At 45.5% G+C, this 26,980-nt stretch overlaps 1 protein-coding gene across 1 annotated transcript; it reads right to left on the minus strand.

The window, feature by feature from the left end:
* On the minus strand, nt 1-26,655 carry LGI2 (leucine rich repeat LGI family member 2). The gene is made up of 8 exons (XM_024745558.1): nt 26,579-26,655; nt 24,584-24,655; nt 23,526-23,597; nt 21,482-21,553; nt 16,327-16,398; nt 15,499-15,668; nt 9,208-9,372; nt 1-1,178 (listed from the first exon to the last, which is right to left on the minus strand). The coding sequence occupies exons 2-8, from the start codon at nt 24,613-24,615 to the stop codon at nt 361-363; spliced, it is 1,401 nt and encodes a 466-aa protein (XP_024601326.1). The 5' UTR covers nt 24,616-24,655; nt 26,579-26,655; the 3' UTR covers nt 1-360.
* Between the last annotated feature and the right edge of the window lie 325 nt (nt 26,656-26,980).

A 26,980-nucleotide genomic window follows, 5' to 3' on the forward strand; every position in this document is an offset into this window, starting at 1 on the left:
TTTGGTCTTTTTTTGTTTTTATTTCGTTAGAAGAGCTGTCCCATCTTATCCGATTTTCTCCTTCCTCATTAAAAAGAAAAAAAGGCGCATTGTTTCCCTAGATGGTGAGACTTAACGTTGGACTCTTTTCTCAGTAATTACAGGCTTTCAGATGTGCTTTTAAGTGGGAGAATGGACATGTCATGCAGTTAGCCAATAAATGCAATCCCTGATTAAAATATGAGTTCTAAAAGTTTGAAAACTTCTATTTCCCCAGTGCATTTGTAATTTCAGACCTGTGAACCTGGATTCTTTTTTCCCCCTTGGTCCTCTCCTGTGACAGCTAAAGCTACGCGTCTTTTACATTCACCAATCACACCTTCACAAACTTAAGTCAACAACTATGTGTTCAAAAATCTTTGTTTTCCCTTTGAAACTGGATGCAAAAAAGAAATCTCTCCTGTCAGTGGAGACGGCTGTGAAGGAACGAGGCGCCTGCACATAAATCTCCTTAAATTTTTTGAAGAGCTGCTTCTCTTTATCCCACTGGTATATCTGGGAGAACGTATAGTCACTCCCCAGGGCCAGGTAGTGATTCTCTTTAAAAGAAAAGGGCTGCAGGGTCATGGCCCCCCGGGATGGGAGAGCCTGGATCTCCACAAACTGCTTACTATTCCACCTCATGACCCTAGAGTCCCCGATGAAGCGGGTGAGGGAAAGGTAGAGGGCGTTCTGCATCCTGAAGCTCTTCACGGCCAGCACATCCTCCATGTTGGGGATGTCGCTGTACGGGACAAACTTCTTAGAGCTTTTATTCCACTGGAGGATGATGGGGACCTGGGAGCGGCTGGAGAGGATCAGGTGTGATTTGCCGTCTATTTCAACAAACTCGGCATCCGTGTCCCTGAACCACTCGTGCAGAGACTGGTACGAGTAGAATCCTTTGCTGTTCCATTTATACACGGTCGACAGACCAGCTTTGGAGCTGTCTGCGATGACAAAGAACGTCTCGTCCTCGATCTGAAACAGCTCGATGTCGTTGGGCTTGGAAATGCGAGAGACTTCTATGTCCTGGAATTTGACAAACTTGGTCCAGCTCTCGTCGTATCTGTAAATGTGGGAGCCACCGAAGAGCTGGGCCACCACCACAAAGACCTGGTCGTCGATGAGGATGGCCTTACAGCCCACGATGGACTGACCTGCGCTCCAGAAGAGGGGAGATGGGGTTAGGGCAGCCACCGTGAGAAACACTCGTCCAGAGTCAGAGAAAGACAAATATTATATGATACCACTTATATGTGGAATCGAAAAAGAAAACAAGTGAACTTATTTATAAAACAGAAACAGACTCACAGACATAGAAAGTAAACTTATGGTTACCAAAGGGGAAAGGGGGTGGATAAATCGGGAGTATGAGGTTAACAGATACACACTACTATATGTAAAACAGATAAACAACAAGGACCTACTGCATGGCACAGGGAACTATATCCAATACCTTATAATAATCTATAATGGAAAATAATCTGAAATATATATATATACACACACACACATATATATATATAAAACGGAATCACTTTGCTGTACGCCTGAAACTAACACAATATTGTAAATCAACTATAGTTCATTTTTTTTTAAAAAAGAAATAACAAAGAACAATGAACAGAGTAAATATTTATTTATGTAAATCTAAACTATATATAACAAAAATTTCTTTAGGTAAATTAACTGTATTGAATAATAATATATTAAACAGTCAGAATTTTTTTGCGTTTAATCAAGAGAATGAAAAGGATAAATCTTTATGTAAATCTAATTGGTACAAAACAATAATAAAATCTTTAGGTTAAAAAAAAAAAAATGCCCGTCCACAGTGAAACTGGAAGCCTTATGAACTGCTGGTGAGAAATATAACATGTTCAGCCACTGTGGAAAACAGTATGGCGATTCATCAGAAAATTTAACAAAGAATTACCGTACGATCCAGCAATTCCACTTCTGGGTCTGTACCCAGAGAACTGAAAGCAGGCTTTTGAAGAGATATGTGTACGCCGTGTTCACAGCAGCATTATTCACAATAGCCAAAAGGTGGAAACAACCCAAGTGTCCACTGATGGATGAATGGATAAACAAAATGTGGTTTATACACACAATGGATTATTGTTACACCTTAAAAAGGAAGGAAATTCCAACACATGCTGTGTCATGGATGAATGTTGAAGACATTATGCTAAGTGATATAAGCAGTCACAAAAAGACACATAGTGTATGATTCCACTCATATGAGGTACCTAGAGGTGTCAGATTCATAGAGATAGAAAGTAGAAGGGTGGTTGCCAGGGTCTGAGAGGAGGGGAGAATGGGGAATTACAGTTTAATGGGTACCGAGTTTCAGTTTTTCAAGATGAAGAGCTCTGGGGATTGATGCATTTATTGAACCACAAATAAACACAGTTAAGACGGTAAATGTTATGTTATGTATATTTCCCCACAATTAAAACAAATAGTTTTAAAAGTACCTCCATCGAAATAGGTAAGTGTTGGTCACCTACGCCTCTGGCGTCTTTAGAGGCAGGTGTATAATTCAGGAAATTCACTAAGACACCAAGCGAATTGTCTGCATGCTATTCCCGACTCCATAGGAGAGAATGAGGCATTTAAACGGGTTTCTTCTCTTGGGGGGTAAAAAGCTAGGAGTCAGGACTTAGAGGCAGGAAAAAAAAATGTGATGAGAGCTCTTGAGGACGTTTGACCTTTTCTGATTTCTGAAGCTGAGCGGAGGCAGAGCAGACCGGTGTTAAACCTTGTGACTCTAGACCACACGGCCCAGCACCTCATAAGCTTTCTGACCCTGTGGCAGTTCCCTCAACTCCCTGTGCTCAGGCTTCTCCCCTACCAGATGAGACTAAGAATGCTGCCAGCCCTGACCTTACACAGCCGCTGTAAAGACTACCTGAGAAATTTCACGGTCAGGGTTTTTAGTACAGAGCTTGCACACACAGGAAGTGATCAATAACTAGTCGCTCTCATTATTGGATCATTGAGGCAATTGAGATCACGAGCCATGATCTGAATGATCTAGCTCAGGCGGCACCAAACCAGAACTTTGCAGGAAAAGGGTAACATTTTCAGTCGTTGACTCACTCCCCTGTCTGGGTCACCTCCCATCACCTTCTCCCTATCTGCACCCAGATCCCCCACCCACACCGTTCCAGCCAGACAGCAATAAGCTCACCCACATCTCAAAGAGTATTGGCCCGTCATCTAGGTCATTCAATTAAAAGTTATTTCTTTCCCCTAATTTTCTAGGCAGTTTGGACCAAAGTGAATTTGGTCTGTAAATTACAAGGATAATTACCCAATTTCTGTCCTCAGTATTAACATTGGGGGCAGACGGTTGGTGGATTTTCGGGTGGTATTTACTTTTCTCTTCCACTGCTTTGACTTCCCTGCAAGAACCTGGTCCCTTTCCTTTGTTTAAAACTAATTATTACATTTTTTCTGAGTATAAAGGTTTTTAATGTTCATCAAAGCAAATTCTGAAAATAATAATAGGTAACACATAAAGGCGCTATACTAAGCACTTTACATGCTTATTATATACTTAGCATACACTTAATTTTGTACCCCGCTTTATAAAGGCACAGAGAAGTTAAGTAACTTATACAAGGTCACACAGCTACAATGTGATGGAGGCTGGAATCCAAATCCAGGTAGTCTGGCTCCAGTCTACACTCCACCACCAATGTACCAAAAAGTACAAAGAAGAAAATCAAAATCACTTGAACTGCAAATGCTGAAATAACATTTAATATCTTGATATATTTCTTTAATTGCCAATCTCTGCACATATCCACATGTGCCTTTTAAAAATAGATCTGGGCTTATAGTATACATAGATTTTTTTATAACCTGCTTTTTTCCCTTGACCACTATGTTGTGAACATTTTCCCATGTTATTGCGTCTTCTACAACTTGATTTTTTAACACTACATGGTATTCCATTGCATGGAGGCACCATATTTTATTTAATCCCCGACTGCTGGACATTGCACTTATTTCCAGTTTTTCATTATTGTAAGTAATAGGCTTCCCTGTAGAGAAATCTGTGTTTGAAAACCATCTGGCAGTGTTCTTAAATGGAGAGATTGTGGGGTAGACATCGTGCACATTGTAAAGGCTTCTGGGTTTAAACTACCAAACTGCTCCTCAGAAACTGCACTGACTCCCCCCTGACAGCACTAACTGAGGTACATGCTCCCCCTGAGTCCCTGGCTACGTAGGTCCCTTCTACCCAGAAGCATCCTACAGCTCTACTGGTCTCAGCTGAGGGGCCGTGTGAGAAAGAAAGAATTCCTTTCTTGGAGATGCTCCATAAAGCATCCTCTTTCCTGGTGTAGCCTGTGGAGTTGTAGCTTATGGAGTTGTCAGCAGCAGCAGAAATCCTCGTGTGTGTGTGTGTGTGTGTGTGTGTGTGTGTGTGTGTGTGTGTGTGAATATGTGTTTTAGTCTAGGAGGAGAGATGCTGCAACATACTTAATGGGCAGAAATCAAAAGGCAAACAAAATTAACCAAAAGCAGGAGAGGTGAGAAGAGATGTAGAGAGAAAAAAGGAGCAAAACTTGGCGGTGGCGGGGGGCGGCTCATGACCCTGGGTCTCCCTCTCTCGCCAGAGGATGGGTGTCCCTTTTGCACAATGCCCAGCAGGGCCACAGAGGGGGAAGCATGTGTCCCGCCCATTCCTCGGAGCCCCAGACTTGCCGGCCATGGATGGAGAAAATCCTGCCCAGCTCTTGCTGACTCTGGGATCACCCTGTGATCAAACGAGATGATAAATGAGGCATGCACAGCCCCATGAGGAGAGAACGGTCCACGTTTACCTTGGTCTTGTTCGAGGCAAGTGGTTCTGGGGCTGTGCCCTTGCTCATCCATTTGTCATCTGCCCAGCTCGTGTGAGCTGCAGGGCTTTCCTTCACACCAGGCTGAATTCCAGCAAGCCACACTCTTTCCTCCACAGAGCGAGCAAGGCCCCTACTTCTGTAACCACCCTCTTTCCCAGCCTCCCTCAGGCCATGCTCTGCTGGTCCTGGCACTCCTATGCTTTTGAAAGTTGTGGAGACAATTTTATTGAAGTCAAAGAATTAGGGTCTATGGGAGAAGGAGGGCTGCTCCTATTTTTTTTTTCACTATAAAATAGAGACAATAAGTACACATTATGAGGTTGTGTAGCTGACGAAAGAAACAGCTTATAAATCACTGAGTATGTAAATGTGAGTTGCCTTCCTCTAAGTGAAAAATTATGTGACGAGATTTGTGTTTAATGGAAATTCATGTAATAAGGGAGCAGAGAAGGCAGACTTCATTCCAATCCGTTCATCAAGAAATGCTTCCTGTAGGAGGCTGCATTTGAGCCTGGAAACCCAGGTGAAGGGAGAAACAAAAGAGAGGTGGTTGAATTGTAAGATGTGATCAGAAATCAGTGTGACAGGAATTTGGCAATAGGTATTCGGAAATGTGTGTTGGGACCCTGATGTATGAAATCTGTGTGCTTTCATGAATTAAGAAGAGTGAAAGATCCAAACCTGGTGGATTTCCCTAGCGGTGGTAGCAAGGCATAATAATCAAATATCTATTTTTTTATCCGCAACTGATATCCCAACACTTGGTGAGAACTTACTATATGCCAGGCCCCATGCTAAGTGTTATATAAGCTACCCAGTTAAATTCCCATGGGCCCAATACTATGATGATACCATTTTACAGATGGAATTCCCACTTTACAGATGAAAGGGGCTCATGGAAATTAAAACTTGGCCAAGGTCACCGGCTAGAAAGATCTAGAGACAGATTTATGAAAAACTAGTGTGACATTGGAGTTCATAAACTTAACGAACACAATTTTGTGGCTTGGCTGTGAAGAGGATCCCAGTGGGCTGCATGTCCAGCTGCCCACCTCTCAGAAGATTCAGACTTCAACACTCAGAGGCCAAGGGATCCCTGGAAACCAGTAAGCTCCAGCCCTGGCTCTGGCCACACCCACTCTGCTCTCACTGACCACTTCCTACCCGCAGCTCTGCGGCCTCCGCTGGGTCCAGGCCATTAGCACTTGCCTGAATCCTTGCAATAGCCTCTCAACTGCTTGCTCTGATTCCACTTTGGTCCCCTCCCCACACACGGACTACTCTCAGCCCAGCAGCTGGACACAACCCAGCATTCTGTAGCAGGCACCTGCATCTTCTATGCAGCCTGGCTGACCTCTGCACAAAGGTAAAAGCCCAAGTCCTTCGTAGGACCTGCAAGGCCCCCATGATCAGCCCTCTTACCTCTCTGACTTCGTCTCCTACAACTGCCCCCGGATCATTCTGTCCAAGCCAAACCAGCCACCTGCCCGTTCATCCAACAGGAAAAATACCCTCCTGCCTCTGGACTGCTGCACTCACTCTTCCCTGTCTGGAATGTTCTCCCTGCTGTTCCCACTCTCCATGTGCATCAAGCCCTCATGTCCCACAAGTTTTATTCAAACACCTTCTTAACGAGGCCTCTACCAGACACTCTACCTAAAATTTCAGTCCTCTCATGCCAACACTTCAAATCTTTCCTCCCTGCCACCTTTTCCCTTCTTAGCACGCTGTCATCTAATGTGTTGTACGTATTACAATTATTTGTCTTATTTTATTGTCTCTCTCCCTCCCGTTATAACACAGACTCCTTGAGGGTGGAGGTTTTCTTGTGACTTGTTTACTGCTATGGCCCCAGCACCTAGACTGGGCCTAGCTCAGAGAAGCACTCAAGAAATCTTTGGGAACAAGTGAAAACAATGAATGAATGACTTGATGAACCTAGGGGTGTGACCAGCTGCTGCATGTAGGAAGGGCAGGTGGAGGGCAATGCTGTCGCCTCCTACCAAGGTCAACCTGGGAGAAGGAAAGGGTGGCATGCAGCAGTGACAGGTCCCGGGCTCTGCCTTGGAAGTAACAGTGGAGTGATTCAACGTGCCTGAGCCTACATCTCTTCTTTCGGAAAGGTAAGGAGGAAGCCAGCATTAAGAACTGCCTGCTTGGGACTTCCCTGGTGGTGCAGTGGTTAAGAATCTGCTTGCCAATGCAGGGGACACAGGTTCAAGCCCTGGTCCGGGAAGATCCCACATGCCACAGAGCCATTAAACCCATGTGCCACAACTACCGAGCCTGTGCTCTAGAGCCCGTGCTCCGCAACAAGAGAAGCCACCGCAATGAGAAGCCCACGCACGGCAACGAAGAGCAGCCCCAGCTCTCCGCAACTAGAGGAAGCCCACGCGCAGCAATGAAGACTGAACGCAGCCTAAAATAAATAAATTAAAAAAAAAAGAGAGAGAGAAAGAGGAAACACTTTAAAAAAAAAAAAGAACTGCCTTCTCTGTGCCTGGCACTCATCCAGTTCTCACAACATCCATGGAAGGTACATCTCCTGCCCATTTCACCCATGAGAAAACAGAGGCTCAAAGGCCACAGCTACTTCCTAGCACATGGCAGAGTCAGGAGTAGAATCCATGTTCATAGGTTTTCAAAACCTGAGCTCTTTATAGTTCATATGCCTCCTCTCTCTTGAAGAGAGGTCGCTTGTCCTCTACCTACAGGCAGGGAACCCGCAATAACACCTCAGACAGCTGTCGTGAGCCCCAAGGAGACTAACCCGAACCTGGCTCTCTGCAAGCCCACAGCCAGCACGGGCAACAAGCACCGGCCTCAGAACTGCCTGCACGAGAACACGGCTTCACTCCGCTCCCACCTCCTCGTGTGAGAGGGAGGAGAGAAGGCAGAGGGGCCTGCTCATTCAGCCCTCACCGACCTTCCAGGTCAGAGAAAAGATGGAAGCAAAAAACCATGCGGGTGGCGAGTTCCTCTCTCACCTCGTTTCCTCTAACACGGACCAGCTTTAGGGTCCTGAGGCCTGGGCTCCCTCCACAGGTTCACCTGCACTGCTCTGTGCTGAGTCTGCACTTGGAGCGAGCGGGGCTGCTCCCAGGAATGTGGGCTCAGCACTGGGAGGCCAGATGGCACGTCGGAGCGTCAGGATCTACGTCTCACAGACCTCTCCGGGCTGCTCCCCGAGGGTGAACGATGCTCTCCCTGCATCCCTGCACCTGCTGCAAGGCCAGAACCTCCGTATCTGCAAATGCTACCTGGATACGCTTCTCTCTGCCCCAGCAAGACGCTGCTCGAACCAGAGAAGGAATCACTGAAGGAAACCCTCACGTGGGGCAAGAGTCAGGCCACGTGGTGCTGTCTGTAAAGTCAGTATTAGTATCAGATTGCACTTTGATAAATGAGACATCTTTGAAAGATTGTTTTGACTTTATCCACTGATTTAAAAAGCAAGTAGACAGTCCATTTTTAGTAGCGCTAAGACACTGGGATTCAATGATGGTCCCAAATGAAGCTCTAAGTCTTATCCCAAAGGCTTGAATTAGGAAGCCATTTATGCTTATTTTGTACGTACTTATTAAAAGGAAGTAGTGATCACCAGAACTTCGCAAGGGGGCAATAGAAACAGCTGTAGTGTGTGTGGGTTCATGAGCGTGTGCATATGTGTACGTGAGCACGTGTGTGTGTGCGTGTGTGTGTGCATTAGCCTATTAGTTAAGAGCTTACAAAAGTCAAAGGATTCGGGCTTCCCTGGTGGCGCAGTGGTTGAGAGTCCGCCTGCCGATGCAGGGGACGCGGGTTCGTGCCCCGGTCCGGGAAGATCCCACATGCCGCGGAGCGGCTGGGCCCGTGAGCCATGGCCACTGAGCCTGCGCGTCCAGAGCCTGTGCTCCGCAACGGGAGAGGCCACGACAGTGAGAGGCCCGCGTACCGAAAAAAAAAAAAGTTAAAGTATTCATTTAGCTGCTAAAACGCTCATGCAGTCTGAGGCTGTCATAACTGCTTAAAATCAAGGGATTCTGGGAGTGACTTCTCACCATTTCAGGAAAATGCTTCCCGCCACAGGCCCCCGTCACCCTCTCCCTTTACAAAAGGATCACCAACAATAAATAGAATCACCACCTAAGGTTTCTGCTCTCACCAATAACTGACCATGTCCAGAAAAAGTTGGAGCGAAGAGGGTGGGCTGGAATGTGTTCCCAAATCAAACCAAGCCAGAGAGCCAAGCTCCCTCTCGGGCTAACAGAGAACATTTCTTCTCTCCCGGGCTTTAGGCCACGCTGAAATGAGGTCAGTACATCCAGTCAAAGCCGTAACACACCTGTAATATTGTCATAGCTCCGGAAATTCATTTCGATGTGGTCCCACTCCAGCACCATGCAGTTCTCCATGCTGGGCTGAGCGATGGCCACGTACACATCATTCTTGGAGTTGAACGTATCCACTGAAACCGACTGGTAGGGCAGAGTCTGATGAACAACAAAATCTGGGAAGGGGTGTTTAAAAAAAAGTCTCCATGAGCTCTCCTGTGGGCATTATGGACCGCCATTCCCCTTCTATCCTTTCTCTCATCAGTTCCAAAGAGGACTGGGGAGCGGGGAGGGCAGGAGAGAAGCAACACACATCATGGCATGTTTCACTCTGGATGAGTCCAGAGAGTTCTGGCTTGTACAGAAATAGCAGACTGAACGCACAGCTTCTAATACAGCTTCCCTGAGATAAATAGCTCACAAGTCTGGCTAGAGGATCTCCAAGTTTTAAACAAATTTGGTGAGACCTGGCTTTCAGAAAGACAGGACAGAAAGGATACTGCAGGGCAACATTCCTGAAACTATGGTGAAATTTACTCTATGAAGAAGGGCTGCTGTGGTCAGATTCCTTTGGGGAATGCTGTTCTTTTTAGCTCTCTCAGAAGAGTCCAGGTAGTAAAGAAAACTAAAAGTAAATTCCCCAAAGGGCACACTGCAGTTTTGGAAACCCAACCAAACTCTTTGACGGGTTCTTGGAGGTTTCTAAAGCTCACCGTGCGGGGAAGTTAACCTAGGTGTGTTTACTGGTTACTGGACTGGTAGCAGTGCTAAGTACGGCTGTGCCTGGGATCTGGGTACTGCTCTGCAGCCCAGGGAGCAGTTACAGGAGATCTATTAGACTTTCCAGCAATATAGATGCCATCCTATTTAAGCACGCATTCTGCTCTTACACTTAGTGGCAAGTCAATACCCATCATCTGTGTCGCTCCCTGAGCTACAATGACTCACTCTGTGAAATCTTGGTACGGAATGTACAGTCTTACCAAGAAACAGGGTTAGCATGCCCTCGGATGCAAGAACGGTTAGTGTCTGCAGTAGCTAGAGAAACAATGAAGAAGGAAGTTTTTTAAAAAAAACAAAATACTAATAAAGTTTAGGTTATTTCTTTGGCCAGAGATCTTTCAGGGTGCACTGCTTCTTAGCAGGCTAAAAGTGCCCAGGGTAAATTGAGGGTGGACATCTGGCTTAGAAAAGTAGTTCCTATGAGAAAATCCTGGCTTTGCCCACCTCTTCCCCCACCCAATCCTTATCCATGCCCACTGAAGTCCCATCTCCCCTTGCAAAGCTGCCCTGACCAGTCCAATCAGGGACCCTTCCTAACTTGCTGGACTCATAATCAGGCAATGTTGTTTACATATTATTATTTACTAGGATTTAGTCTCCAACATAGAGACATCAGGGTCAGATTTAAAGAAATGGGAGAGATCTCAGAGCCACAAGCTGAAGCTCAGAGAGCGTGTGTGCCCGGCCATGGACACACAGCCAGCGTGGTGTGTCTCCTGAACCAAGGGCTTCCTAAGGAAGGTCCTACACTTCTCAGAGCTCCAATGACACAAGCCCACAGCAGCCACTCAAGAAATAATTGACTCAGAAGCCTCATGAAAGATGTCAACTGAGGGCTTCCTGGTGGCGCAGTGGTTGAGAGTCCGCCTGCCGATGCAGAGGACACGGGTTCGTGCCCCGGTCCGGGAAGATCCCACATGCCACGGAGCAGCTGGGCCCGTGAGCCATGGCTGCTGAGCCTGTGCATCCAGAACCTGTGCTCTGCAACGGGAGAGGCCACAACAATGAGAAAGGCATTAAAAGGGCAGGTACCAGGTAGTGAGTAAGGAGGGCCAGTGCAAAAGGACTAGAGGCAGGTAAGGGGACAGAGCAGCGGAGCGAGTGTTAAGGTGGGAAGCGTGGAGCCGGGGCCGGAAGAGCAGGTGCCCGTCAGCGGGCAGAAGGTAAAGCTGAGGAGTAAGGGCGGCGTGAGGCACTGGAAAGAGCGCTGTGCTTGGAGTCAGACCACCTGAAACCACTCCCTGTGTTTGAATCCCTGGGCTGCGTGTGCACCTCCCCTTACAAGGCCTCGGTTTACTCATCTGCAGTATGGGGGCTATGATCCAAGCTCGATGGCAGGAACAGACTAGGTAATGTGGTGGACACGCCGACCTCAGGCTCAGCACACAGTAGGCGACCGATAAATATGGAATTGAGATCCAAGCAAGGACAGTCCCCCTCCACTGTCCTGGTCACCACTGGGCCATCTCTTGGGGACAGTGTTCATTTTAACGGCATCTAAGATAAAATGCTGGAGCGCTGACTCTGCCTTTTCGCTGAGTGACCTTAGGGAAGTTACTCAACCTCTCTCTGCCTCAGTTTCTTAGTCGTCTGTTGAATCCATACTCACGTAGAACAGTGCTTTGCACAAGGTGCGTGCTCAATACATGCTACCTTTTGGAGGGGCCCCTCTCGTTCTCAGTGGACAGGAGCTGCTGAGTAAATGCTTGCTGGCTTGGCGAATGTGGGAGGGCTGGCCTCGCCCCTGACTGTGGTGGGAGAGGGCGGGGCTGAATGAAGGACCCTTGCAGGTACAGGGAGAAGAGGGAGAAGCAAAGAGGAGGCTGCCTCTGCACCCGACAGCAAGAGGTGGCCGAGGGACAGTGGGGACAGTCGGCAGGAGTGGAGGAGGTACCCCCCCCTTCTGGAACATTCGGAAGAGCTGGGGCAGGTGAGACAGACTGGTTTCTACCCCGCCTGCACTTGCAGCTCCAGGAGCTCGGGCAAGAGCCTCAGGTTCCCCAGGAGTAAAATGAGGGCAACGTCTATTTCACAAGGTTGCTGTAGAGGCCGAATAGGAGACTGAGGATTAAGTGTTAGCACCCAGCCTCGGCTGCGGTGATCCCTCAGGAGTTCTACATGCGTAACAGTGACAGCGTGAAGCTGCCTGCGTGAAGACTTAGGGCAGAGTCACCATGGATCCTAGTTCCCCCTCCCCTATCAAGTCCCCCAAAATACCAGCGTTGCTTGGTCAAAGACTAAAACCTGAAAAACCCCTGGTTCATTCCTGTGGGCCCCGGTGGCCCCAGTGTAGAAGTCGGAAAACTCTGCAAGAGGCTTCCGTGTTCACAGGCTGGTAAATGGGAAAAGGGAAATGGAAGCAGTCACGGTCTGCTTTCTTTCCTGGAGGTAGAAGAGGACTCAGAGAATACAGCTGCGTTCTTCTAATTACCACCGAGACGTCTATAACCTCCTCCAGCATCTCCGGTTGCCTCGCCTCATCCAAGTCTGCCCAAGGTTCCCAACACTCCTGGTGCTTTATAACCCCCTCTGCTTGCGTTCAGAGCTTCCTGACTACACTCTGAATTCTCAAGCACTTGTGAGCTTAAAAATGCAGGCCGTTTAAAGTGCAGACCCAAAAGTTTCAGTTTTTTATTTTAAAAAAATTCCAGAATTTTAATTTTATTTTTAAAAGAAATATAGAGAGCATTTTACAAATCTAGCCTTTCATGGTCCTATTTTCATTGATTTCCCCCAAACATTGGTTTCATAATATTTTCTATATACTGGCTATCTGGCACAGCACAGACTGTTAAATCATTCGAGTTATAAATCTAATTCTTAATAGGACACTCCTTCTCCCCCTTCGCTGCTTCTGTCCAAAAAAAAGGAGGAGAAGAGAAAGAAGGAAGAAGGGAAGAAACCGGTGAAACAATATGATTGATGAATGTGTGTTTGTGTGAATGGGGGAGAGGACTCGGGGAATTTAAACATCTTCCCCATCACCATCGGAAGTTATTTCTCACAAACGACAAAAGCACATTCATTGTGGAAAGATCTCAAACAATCCACACGCTGAATTTACTGGTGTTAAAGTATTAATGGCCTTCTCTGCAAAAAGCACTTCCACTTCCATTCACATTGGATTAAGTTCATGATGTCAGTGGGACTCTTACAATTTAGGCCTTGTTCCCACTGGAATCAACAGACTTTTACATACCTATTTATAGCACTTGCAGAAAATAAATTATACATGATGCTGATCCTATTGGGAGAGAAACTGCACATTAATGCATTATTTCTCTCTGCATTTTCATCAGCCCTGAAATAGGGAAACTAACGGGACAATTAGGATGCAAAATTCACTCCCTCTTAAGGAATTTAGTGAATTATCCACCTAACATGGGGAATTCTGAGTAGGTAACAGGGGTTTTTGAGGTGGTTAAAAATAGACTTGAAGCAGAGGGTTATGGAGGGACTGATTAAAGCTGAAACCGGCCAGGGGTGGCTTTGTGGTGTTAATTACACCCCTGTGCTGAGGAACAGGATGGTAATGTACCCTCCTCTCCCTGGGAAGAACAAGGTGAGACATCTACCGGAAAAATTTACTCCTTTGCTAAAACCCCGAGCTAAGAGGAAAACAGTGCACTCAGAAAATGTGCTTCTTCCCCAAACTCGAGTGAGGATGTGGTAATGGTACCATGAGTCTTAGACTTGGCTTTCCAACTTCCATCCATCCTCACCTATCTCCTCCCTGGCCTTAAAAAGAGCACCAGCGTGTGAGGCTTGATCTGAGCCAGAAGATAGGGACCCCCAAAACTCATACTTTATCGACCTAGTTCTTACAAGTCAGGGACTATATTTGGGGGGAGGGGGTCACAACTTGGTGGCACGATTTTTTCGTGATGGAAGACACCGTGGGTGAGAGCTCATCTGTTCATGAGCCTTAAAGGGATAAAACAAGAGCAAAGACAGAATCATCTTCTCCCTGTTTCCAGGTGGGGGGGGGGGCTGACTTCCTAAATTTTAGCAAAAAGCTTGTTAGCAAAGATAAATATGTATAACAGAATGCCCCCAAATGTGTTAAGGGGCTCATGCTGCCCCAGAGATTCTGGGTTTAGGACAAACTCCTAGTTTCCAAGGCCCTCTATAGTCCAAGCCATTTCTCTCTGAGATTGGCAACGTCACACACTAGGGCCGGGAGTGAAGAGAACAATGGAAAAGCTGCTCACTTCAGCATGGGGTTTAGAGCACTCTCCAGAAAAATGAGAAGAGGCAGAGAGGCGCCCCAGCGAGCTGGGGTTTCACATTTCATATGGCATGGCCTTGAATGCCACCTTTTGGTGCAAAGGTCACTGACCGTGATGTCTGATAGATTGCACTGCTCTACAATACAATAAATAACCCCCCAGTGGCCTCAGCTGGCTAAAGGGCACCTGCCAATTACACAGCTGAATAAGTCCCTGTTCAGTGATGAAAGACAAGGGCATTTCCGTAAGACTTCAGGTTTCCTCTCAGAAAAGAACAGAACTTGTCAGGTCCCTTATTTACAAAGATATCAAGAAATAATTTTTACTTTTGAGTTTGTTTGTTTATTAGATCAGGGGGTAGCAGTAGGACTAACCTAAATGTGATATTTTGTTCTTAGAGTTTTTTTGTCTTTTGAGTTTCCATAACTATTTACTGAGTTCTCTTTTCTGCTACTCCTACTGACATGACTTGAGGCTTTGTAGATACCAACTCTCAGCCTAAGTGTTTATTTTTATAAGTCCGGTAAGCAGGTTTCATACTGTGGATTGATCCACTCTCCTTTAAAATCTGGCTTTTAGAAGCTATAGAAACTCGATCTAAGCCTTTCATATGGAGATATTCTTGGGCTCTCTACAAGATATGACAGTTGAGGCAGTTAGATTTTAGCTTTATCTTATAACCTGAAAATGTATAAACTGAAACTCTGAGGCAGACTCTGGAAAACAAAATCAAACTTTCTTGACATTTTTTTCCTCAATGTGAATTTTTCCTTTTGATAACTACTTGTTAACTTATATTCCTACTTTGCCATTGACTAAGATGCCTAGCTATCTCATTTTACATGGAACTACAAAAGCAATTTATAAATTTTAAAGTCTGGTGTTTATTAGTTAAATGTCCTATAAATTTCATAGAATTCAATCAAGAGAACAGTGACTTAGGTCTCTCTGTACTGTCTTTATATGAAACCTAGACTGCTTTGAAAATGTTCTCATGCCAAACTCACCTTTGAGCTTAAAAAAAAAAAAATCTTTAGATAAATTTGAATTTTGTAGAGAATCAAAAAGAATCAAAAGTAAAGCCAGTGCAGTTAACAAAAATCCTTCCAAACTGTTGAGATATTTTCCTTGCCACATCAAATCATTTCTTTGAGAATGCTTAAATTTCCCCTAAAATAATTTTGATAGAAAACTTTTACCCCCATGTTTCCCCACTCCCTGTTGACAGTCTAAAAGAAAAACAAAGGGTTATTCTAAATATCAGACTTGGATGATAGAGGTTCTGAATACCTGTAGTTGTGCATTCGTAGTCAAAGCTGGTCACGTCATTCAGCTTCTTTTCCTGATATTCTGGTGGACCGATACACAGGACATCAGAAACAGTGGAATTTGTCATCTTCAACCACAGATACAACCACTTGGCTTTGCAGTCACATTCAAACTTATTGCCCCTTAAATCTCTAAAAAACAAAACAAACACAGACACAGAGAAACAGACATGTCGGAAATATTTTGGCCCTAACATGAAACTCCAGAAATCCTGATATCCTGACATATTTAATAACTCCCCCAAATGGAATTTTTTTTTAATTTTGTATTTAATACATCCGATGTCTTTTACGTACCACTGACTTTATTTAACACTCTTCAGTGCCCATGATTTTAACCGTATAGCACGCAGAGAGTGCTCAGAGTTGACACAGCACCGTTTTTCCAAATCCTCTTGAAACTGTCACCACACCATGGTGGAAATGGGGGAGGGGTGACAGAAGAACACCACCCAGCAGAGGTTCTCACAAGCAAAAACATGACATTACAGGAAGATAGTTTTGACAAACACAATTGAAACTTTAAGATCTTGTTAAACTTTGCCCAGCAAGGAGTGACAAGCACTAGAAGACAATGCAGATGGGTACGTTACTGCTCTCTGGGAGAAAGGAAGCCGCCCAGCCTAATGCTACTAAGTATATGGCAAAGCTAACACAATACAAACTATATGCTGTTTCCCAGTATTCGCTACTTTGTCATAGATTTTTAGGTACAACACACAAAAAATGCAGTATAGGGGGAGAGGGGATTTCAAGACAAGCACACATAAACTTAATTTTCATTACTTACAGTTCAATCAGAGAGTCTAAATCACTGAAGACATCCCTTGGGAGTGCTTTTATGTGATTATTGGCCAAAGAACTAGAACAAAAAAGTCACATTTTAATGTGGTTATTATCTTCATGTCCTATCCCTCTGAAGTCCCTTAAATAAAGCAAGTGATTTAAAACAGAGTTCTAAACCTCTTTAGCAAAAGGTAGTTCAATTTCTGGCTTTGGTCATTGATACTGAGATAAAGAAATGAGTTTAGTTAAACAAAGATAACATTATAGATGCTGGAGCATACAATGTCCGTTTTTTTGTTTTGTTTTTAAAACAAGCATTTATTAAGCTCTTGATACACGTTAATAATCCTCAGATGGCATCTCACGTTTCTCAGAATAAAAGTCAAAGTCCCTTTGATGGCACCCAAGGCCCTCCATTGTCTAGTTACCTCCATTCCCACTTACCTGTGGGACTGAATCTCTGATGATTCAGATCACCCACACTGGTTCCTTTGCTATTGCTCACACAGGCTAGTCACACTCCCAGCTCAAGTTCTCTGAACTCGGTGTTCATCTGCCTGACGCCCTCACCCTAGGTGTGGTTCATCCATCACCTCCTTTAGGTCTGTCCTCCACTTTCACCACCTTCCCTGATCTCTACACAACTCCTTTCCGTGCCCTGTTGATCTCCACTGCACTACTGTCACTTAGCATACAATATATATTAATTATCTATCTATTTGTTTACTGACTCTGTATTCTCCCTATACATAAGCAACATGAGGACAGAGATTTTTGTCTGTCCACATCTGTATTCCTTGCATCTAGAACAGTGCCTGGCACATAGTGGGTACTCAGTAAAGTCTTTCTGAATGGATGATTTAAGCACTAAAATGAGAATGATAAAAAGATAGATGTACAGTCTTATCCTAAGAAGTTCCCTCATGGGGCATCTAAGTGAACTTTATTACTTGTGACTATTAAAAAATAGTATTTACTTTATGTAAATATTCTTTTACATAAAGAATCTCAGCTCTAACACTAATGATAATAGAAAATCTCAGTGAACCACAATGTTTAGGGAATGACTGGTTGTGATCAATTTCATTTTCTCATTAATTAAGGTTGACCAGAAACCATATTTTGTATTTTTGCTCTTAGTGTTGGAGATCTTTCTAAAATGTCCTAATCTACCCCCCATCTCCAGGAAGCAGACTTGAACAAACATCATCAACGCTTTCTCTGATGATTCAGGATTATGCAGTGCCCTGTCATCATCCTGCTGAAGGTGAATGTACGTGGTGCTGGGCTGCTGACGTAGAAAGATGATAGGTGTTGAAATGACGTACATCAAGTCTGATTTCTCCCAGGCAGCATGCCCTAATGTGAGTCAGCCAAAAAACCGATGCTTACTTTTGTTTTCTTTTATACATTTGAGTATACAAACAGCAAAACATAGAAATGATAATCCACATGTAGGTAATTCAGCACCAACCTCTTTAAAAATATATATGAAATGAATCTTTTGTAGCATCATAATGACCCATCCCAGAAGTAGGAACGAAAGGGTCCTCCTCCTTAGAGTCAACTAGGGTAGAAAGTTTGTGCCCATTTTAAATCTAAACATTCTTGCTGAGTGAGAGCAACGGAATACAGGGAGACCTATAGTTTCTAAATTATGTCTTTTCCCATCCAGTTAACCACGAATGGATTAAAATACAATTTCATGTATTATTTTACCTTCCTTTCCTAAATGATTTATTGGTACAATTTTAAACATGTTGGAAAACAGGCTGAACAGATTGAAATCGTAACTACAGACTGTAGATTATAGACTACAGACTGTCATCAGACTGAACATTCTCTAGAAGTAGTTTCTTGAAATTTAAAAAGGAGACAGTTTTGATTTTTTTTTTTCTGGCTGCTAGTCACTTTTTCTGGAAAGTAAAGTACAATATTTTTAGCTAATTAAAGGTTACTAGTTTAGCGAAACATTTTTAGTGAATTGAAATGCATTGGATTGAAGTGATAAGCATATACGGAATGGTCAAGGCCAAAAGAAAAAAAGCTGTATGTTTAGTAACTGTTCCAAGTGTTCACTTTAGATTTCAGAAAGCTGAATTATTTAGATGGACTGTCCACCCCTACCCCGCCCAGACTCCGTGCATAACATCTCACTTTCCACTTCATTTTGTGTACAAGTTCATGGCACTTCATTTCTAAAACTACTTAACAGCAACTGGTCCCTTGGGCTTTGTGGGACGGCTGGAAAACAAATGTCCTAGATTTTAGTTACAGATTGGCACTGCTCCTTCAATGCTTTGAAACCTGATCTATGTTTCTTTACCTATGGATGTGAGTCTGCAGGTGTTGGAAAAGTTCATAAAGGTACAAAGCAGACACTTAAGCAACTTCCAGATAGTCACTTCCTTAAGCACAGGAGTGAACTTTAGAGAGCTGATGTGTTCTCCTTGCTTAGAAGTTTACCAAAAAAGGGGGATGGGGTGGCTGGGAGGATCAGTTCATTCCTTCAACAGTGTATTAAATGTTTTTATGACTACGTACTTCTCCAGCCCAGAGGAGTCAACTTTAAAAGTCCTAAGACTTGCCCTGCAGTAGAGCACATATGGAAAACCCAGCTTAGTAACTCATTGGTCAGTCGGTGAATCAGAAAGAATGTCCTGCTGGCTTAGCCCTGTGTGAGACCCTGGGGGAAGAGCAGAACTAATGGAAGATCAGCAGGGGCCCTGCCCTCAGGGAGCTTTCAACACAGCTGGGGAGATGAAACTAACATCCATGAAAGGGCACCAACCAATATGGCCAGTGTCTACAGCAAAGTGCGGGTTGTGTGGAATCAGCTAGGAGGGCTGCAAGAGGTGTGGAGGGGAGATCAGGAATGGCTCCAAGGAAAAGACAGAACTTAATCTGGACTGTGAAGGAAAAGGTGGATTCCAGGAGATCATGGGCAGAAGAAACCATATCCTGGGCAAGGGAAAGGATGTAAGGGAAAGGCCCAGTAATGGGGTGAATTGGGTGTGCAGAGGGGTGCCCTGAGAGCCCAGTGTTGTGGGCACATTCAGGGAAAGGAGCTGGAGAGCTGAGGGGAGGCGGGCCCCATAGGCTTGACTGTGGGATGGGAACACACGCTGGATGGGCTTACATCTCCTCTAATGCATCAGATGCGCTCTGGACCCAAACAAAGGACTCCTTTGTTCCCTGTGTGTGTGCCCCCTGCATGTCACACAGACAAGGAGGTGCCTCTGGCACACATATGGGTGATACACAGCATATGGCTGTACGTGCAAATGTGCGAGCACACACACACAGTTATGTGCACACATGAATAGAAGTCCATGTACCCAAGGGCCCACATGCACAAAGATATGCAAATACATATGCACAATACCCGCATATTTACATCTGTTTTCAGGCCAAGGACCCATAGCCAACTGGTCGGATGAAAGTTGACATCTGGGTGAACTCAACCAGTCACACGGGCTTTACTTTAGGCGTATAATCTGCCCAGAGCCTTTGCTCAAAAACAAAGCCCTTCATTCCTGACTTCTGGGAACTGGATTTGTCTTGCCACAGCTGTTCTTCTCCAGACCCCCACAGTTGTCTTCCTAGCGCACCCTGTCTAGCCACCCAAACTGCCAAGGCTACTCAGCAGCCCCTGGAAAAAACTGAGGCTTCTTCATTAGCGGAGGGAGGGAATGATGCTGTTGTTGTGAACGATGACGATGATGATGATAACAACGCCAACCAGACCTTGAACATTTACCGTGGATAATGGGCCGGATGATTTGCAAGCAAGCACTAACCCACTACGTGCGGCAATCTTATGAGGTCTGTATAATCATCCCCATTTTTAAGGATGAGAAAAGTGAGGCTCGAAAAAGGCTAAGCAATACTAACAAATGGTGGCCTTGAGATTTGCACTCGAGTCTATTGTGACTCAAAGCCCATTGTCTTCGCCCCTACAAGAACGTGGGGATTTGGCATCTAGGTTGAATCTGAAAAAACAATCAAGACTTTTATAGCAAGGACAGAAAACATGGAGGAATGATGCCAATAAGAGTCTGATGTTGTCCAGGATCGGCTGTGCTGCTCCAGATGTTGAGAGACTCCCATTTCCACTCCCTCATCTCCTTACTCTACAAGCTGTAACTTAGGCAGGACTTCTGATCGGTAGCATTCCAGAATCAAGTGCTTCCTGAGCCTACTGACAGACACCTTTGCCTCTATCAGGGTCTGATGTGAATGATTATCTCCTTAGATGTATCGGTTTCGGTTACACACCCTGGAGGTATTGCCACCCTGCCTAATACCCCTACTCAAAGCCCTCTAACTTCCCCAATTGTCTTTTTACCACAGATAAGCTGACTATGGAGATGGGATATGTTATCCTATGTTATCCTACTCAAACACAAAGTTTCTAGCGTGCAAATGGTTAATAAATTGCTCCTGCCAAGACAATGACGATGTCCACATTTTCATAAGCACAGGCACTATTCTTCCAGTTTTCTAAATTTGCTAAGTGTGTGTGCTTGCTTTATTTGATATGCCAATTCAAATCAATTTAATTTTTTCCTCCAGAAAGCTATTAAAGAACCCAGAGAGCTTAGCTTAAACCACAGATTAATCCAACATAAAAAAAAGAAAAGCTATTTGCATCCAAATTAAAGGAACCACAAAAATGTCTCTATTCTACGTCATCCTAATGTTGATCCTCCATTCAACAAACATTCTTCAATGAGTCAGGTAAGCCTCAGTTCCCAAATCTGTACAATGGGGACTCACAGATTATGGTGAAATATAAAGAGAGAAGGCTTAGTGAGCACTCAGCCCAGGGCCTGGCACAGAGTAGGTATATGATACATGTTCCATTCCTTCCCACCTCGTCCATCACTCCCAGCTCAGAGCGCTCCTGTCACATGCAGTCATGTGGACCGTAACGGCAATTCGGGAGGACGGAGAAGATAAGAAAGCCAAGTGTGTGAGTGATCACAATGGGCTGGTGTCTGATCGACAATACGGAAACCGCTCGGGCAATCTGGCAATGAGTTTCCCTCAGAAGCTATCACAATATGTAGAAAACAGTCAAGAAAGAGAGAGGCACTGGGAAGTGACCCTCACTCTACACATTAAATAGGGCTTACAACACTTTTCACAGGACTTACAGGTGAGTCAGGTCACGAAGGCCACGGAAGGCGTTTCTTGAAATGGTTTCTATTTTGTTCCCTTCAATGAACCTAAGGAGAACAGCCATATAATTAAACTGAATTTTCTCTGCTTAGTATCTCGAAAAAACGATACTGGGATGCTTTCAGAATGAAATCTAGAAGCATTTATAAATTTCAGAAATTCATCTCCAAAGGCTCGGTCAGCTATACCAGATTCCAAGTGGGAGCTGGGTGTGTGTGCAAGAGTGCCTCCACACAAGTGTGCTTTTTGCACTCCTTCCAGAAGCAGCCTGGGAGTCTTCAAAGTCAGGATTGGCAGCATGGGTAAAAACATCTTGGGGGGAAAAGGAGGAGAAAGCCCTACACAAAGGCAAGATATTCTCAAATTCCACAAGACTGGAACGCTTCCAGACATCTTCCCCCCTCCAACCTTCTTACATTTCACAGTGCCTGGCTATAATACTTCTGTTAACATCATTGCCCCTTGAGGGGAGCCCATTGTTTTACCTCTTCATATTAAAGTCTTTGCCCAGGGAGAATTCCATTAAGCTTGGCTTCCGGCAAGCTTGAGTTCATCATGTCCTACACAGTGTCATCTCTGAACAAGTGGGTGACAAGGCAAGGATATTCTCAAGATCTCTAGGCTACTTGGAAATAGAAAGTATAAGGAAGTTGAGCATGGGCCACACTTCTTTCTCTGTGCTAAGATGTCTTAGGGCTTGCACACAGGACCTTGCAGTAATAACTCCAGCTATGCTTTAAAATGGGGAATACATGAAGTGAATGCACTAGGACTATTCCCTAGGGCCACAGAGAACTAAATTTTCGTTTACGGCATCGCATTTCTTCAAATGTAAGAAAGTCTCTGATGAGATGGTCCAAGGGAGACTTTGCAACATGATGTTTTTCATTAGTGAAACAGTTCTTGATTCGTACACTCAGAATGATCTGGTGCCTGGTTTTTTTTTTTTTAAATCAGGGGTCTATTCAGTAATAGACTTCAGTATAAGCTGAGAAGCGAACTTCCTCCTCAGTAACCTTGACAGGAAGATGTACTGCTTGAAAGAGAGAATGGATGGTTCTTTGTTCACCACCTCCATTGGCTGTTGATGTACTCTGATAGAACCTAGTTGGCCTAGCACTTCAGCGTGACCACTCTTCCCAGGTTACCCAGACTATCAAGTATTATGAGAGTACCCATATTATATATCCTCTGAAGAAACAATTTCTCCAGAGACATCTTTCCTGAGGACAGGAAATCAGCAGAGAGCTTTCTTAAACCCAGGATGTATTTAGAATTCCAACATCTACCTGTTAACCTCAGATAAGAAAGCAGAGACATGGATTTAAAAAATCCCCCTGAATGCTAGGTAAGGAAATCCCATCTGATAGCAGGATTAATATTATTACAAAGTGACAGAAGACAAGGGTGGAAGAACTCAAGGGGAAAAAAAGACTACCTGAAAGTGTGAAGAGGCAGAAATCAGAGCCAGGCATTGCTGGGGTGGGGGGGGGAATGCACAACTGAAAAGGGAAAAATAACCTTTATTTTAAAGGAGAAAAAAAAAATTAGACCCTCAGCTGCAGCTCACAGGAGACACTGCAAACGGGATATAGGACAGGTAAACTAAAAACGTGAAGCTGTATCCCCAAATAGGGTGACTTTCTTAAAAGTATGTAACCCTCAGAATCCTTCAGCTTCATTTCTGGCTGATCAGCAAATCCATGTCTAGCTTTGAGAGGTAAAAATATCCAATATAATTTCCAATTGTGCTTATGACATGACAAATTAAATGTCAGCAGAGAATGAATGAATATCTTTCCTTGTTTCCTTTCCCCCTCTTTGTCTCCAACCTCCTCCTGTCTCAGCATGTTTATACACAAGTAAACTATAAAAGGTCAGCGCTGAAAACAGAATGGGGTTTTCTGAATTTTCTCCACCCTTAAGCTCTCTAAGAGATGCTGTTCCAGCTTGGAAAGCAATACAGCCATTCCACTGACATACCAAACGCTCAGCAAATACACAAAGCACAAAACTTACAGGTATTCAAGATGAAAAAGTCCAGCAAAAGCATCATCCCGGATGACTGTGAATGAGTTAGAATTCAGCAATCTGAAAATAAGAGACATTAGGTTTCAATGCAGAAGTGTAAAATTTGAGTCACGGAGTGAAGCCATTTCTGTTTCTTTTGTTATGTTCTGATCTGTGGGCAAACACGGGCTCTTCTCAGTGTAAAACTGGCCCATTCGGTGTGCGACCTGACTCAGACACTGATGGACAATGGCAAGTGGATTCTCTTTGGCCAGATTTTCTGGTCACCCCCATTATTTCACCTTTCTTCCCTACGGGTCTCAGTAAATATGACCTGAGAGCTCCTATTTCCATAATAACATTTAGAGGTTAAAAATGGAGGCTCTCTTTTAAAGTGAGGTGTTTGGGAAATGGTACGTTTAGGTGAAATTCAGGTCATAATTCAATGTAATCCTGTCCCCAGTTGCTGGATATGGGCGACGGCATCTACAGTAAAGTCCTTGACAGGAATAAAGATGCAGATGTAGAGAATGGACTTGAGGACACGGGGAGGGGAAAGGGTAAGCTGGGAAGAAGTGAGAGAGAGGCATGGACATATATACACTACCAAATGTGAAACAGATAGCTAGTGGGAAGCAGCCACATAGCACAGGGAGATCAGCTCGGTACTTTGTGTCCACCTAGAGGGGTGGGATAGGGAGGGTGGGAGGGAGACGCAAGAAGGAGGGGATATGGGGATGTATGTATACATATAGCTGATTCATTTTGTTATAAAGCAAAAACTAACACAACAATGTAAAGCAATTATACTCCAATAAAGATGTTAAAATAAATAAATAAATAAAGTCCTTGAGCAAAACATGTGCTGAAAGAAGGAAAGGACACTGCGCGCTGGGGACTCAGCTCAGTAGGGACACAACAGGGCAAGTAAACACTAAGAGCCAGCCACAGTTTACTTGTGGAGCTTGGGTAGCTTGGGAAGGACTGATACCCAAGAGACAGAAACGGCTCTTCCCAGGACCGCACCTCCAGGAGAGCCATCTCCAGAGAGGACTTCCCATACTCACAGCAGCTGCAGGGAAGGCAGATGAGAAAACATTCGGTCCTTGATTTCCGAGAACGTTCCATTTACCAGGCTCCTACGGGCAAGAGAGGAACAAAACAAGGACTAGGTTGCTTTGAGGAAGTGCCGGGCAAGATGGACGAGAGGCCTTATCCTCTACCTGTGCTTTAAACTCCTCCACTCAGGAAGGAGGCTTCAAATGGTTGGCCAGGGTCTTCTCAGGGGTACGAACAAGATGAGTCCAGCCATTTTCCAATGAACTGGATCAACAGGAAAACTGGACTGAATAATAGAAACCGTTACTATCAGTCTAGCTCCTTGCATAGACATCATCTCAGCCGGTTTATATCAATAACCCCTCACTTCCTTTTCTTAACTACAGGAGGCCCTAGCTGAAGACGGTTAATTCCTTCACCTCTGCCCATGATTCTGTTTGTGTAGACACAGCATTAGTGTTGGCCGACGAAACTCAAGGGTAGGATTAAGCGTTCCCCTTGGGAGCACATCTCTGAAAGTCGCTCAGAGCACTTCTGATTAAATGCACCGTGAAAGCCTTGGGAAACAACCCAGAGACACCTGAACTTGAATGTGTGGTGGGAGGCCATGCCATCTGCCAGAGTTAACGGCCAATCAGAACAAGGAACCTGACTATTTTAGCCACCAGGGCCCCTATCCTTTTTGGCCGCAGTAGGACCTCAATACATCATTTCAGAATTATTTCAGTTAATATGCAGGTCCGTTAAGCAGCTGCTGGTCTAAGGGATTTAACCAGGGGAATTCTCATTTCTGGAATGCTCCATGTCACCCGACTTAGCAATATTAGGCGTCCAACGGGCCCTCTGTTTCTGCTCAGCCAGACTCTTCTGACTGCCTATAAATGCAAACAGGAAGCCCTTCACTCCTGGGTCCAGGCTCCAGCGCCTTGCCTGGGGTGGAGACACGGAAGTGGAGCGCAAGAGCAAGTGAGAGCAACCCCCGCTCCCCCATGGGAATCCCTGCCTCTACGACGGACTGGGCATCACCCAGCACCTCGGCCTGGATGTGGGAGTCATTTCAGCAGGAAACATTTCCCGGCAGTGAAGATATTGCCCAGTAGCCCCTTCCCCAGCCATTATGAGAGCTGGCCATGTGGTTTGAGTGGCTGTGTGAGGCCAGGCTGAAAGCCCCTGAGCAGGTGGACCAATAATGGGAAGCCCTTTCCTGTCCTTTCCTCCAGCACTGAACAAGCAGCCAGCACAACGCGCGGTGAGGAGGGGGGCAAGAAGCCCTAATGAGCTCAGGGAAAGGAGTCCGGCTGACTCCCAGCACTTGCCCTCTGGGCTGGATGCCCACATTCCCCAATGCGCCGCCAGGTCCTCTGTGCTTCCCTCTTCCGGGCCACATGCGGTGGCATCTCCACTTCTAGAGGTGACATGCCTTCTCCCAGGTACTGCCCCACCTGCAGTGTGGACAGGTCCAGAGGAGGGCATCGTGTAAACCACAGCCCCAGACCTCAGGAGGGACAGTGAGGCCTCATCCCTCTGCAAGCGCTCCAGTCATGCTCGGCTGCATACACAAGCCCCCCACACAACCTTCCCACCCCCAATACACATCCTCTCAAACTTTAATGCGCCCCAGAATCACCTGGGGAGGCCAAACGCAGACTCCAAGGCTCCTCTCTCAGACCCTGCATCATTCGGTGCGGGCCCCAGAATCTGCATTGGCACAAGCCCCCCCAGGTGGATCTGATGCAGGTGGCCCGCGGGCCAGACTTTGAGAAACACTGGCCCAGGGACTTGTCTGGCTTCCCAGACTCTGGATCTCGGGCTCCCCTCATCCTCCCCCGGGGCCCGAGACTCCAACCCACGTCCCACCGCGCGCCCCAACCCAAACGCAAAGGAAGGGGCTGGGAAGTGGGGTCAGGGTCGCGCTGTCCCGGCGCCAGAGGCAACTCCCGGGCGGCGGCGGGCGCCGGGTGGGGCAGGACGGGGCAGGGGCTGCCGGGGTCCCACTCACTCACAGGGAGCTGATGTCGCCCGGCACGATCCTGGGCACCCAGGAGGAGCCCACGCAGATGATGGACTCCTTGGTACAGCTGCAAGTGTCAAAAAAAGCGGTTGGGGATCAGAAGCTGGCAGTCCCTCCACCGGCTCGAAATAATTTGGGGGAGACACTGGGCTCCTTTTAGCCGGGCCAAAACGTGAGGGGCTGGCGGCGGAAAGAATAGAGCCTGGGGAACTGGCTTGATGACTGGGAAGGAAGACTTTGTCCCGGGTCTTTGAAGAGTACGGAATTTTGAGCAGTCTTTATTAATGTTTAAAAGACGTGAATGCTGCCATTGAGTTCAGCGGGCATGGCTTTGCTTGTCTTTTGGGGTGCGCGATGGGGCTGGCTCCCTGCCCACAGCGCCCTGGGCTCACTG

This window comes from Neophocaena asiaeorientalis, unplaced genomic scaffold (genome assembly GCF_003031525.2).
Source record: "Neophocaena asiaeorientalis asiaeorientalis breed wild unplaced genomic scaffold, Neophocaena_asiaeorientalis_V1.1 scaffold397, whole genome shotgun sequence".
NCBI classification, from domain to species: domain Eukaryota; kingdom Metazoa; phylum Chordata; class Mammalia; order Artiodactyla; family Phocoenidae; genus Neophocaena; species Neophocaena asiaeorientalis.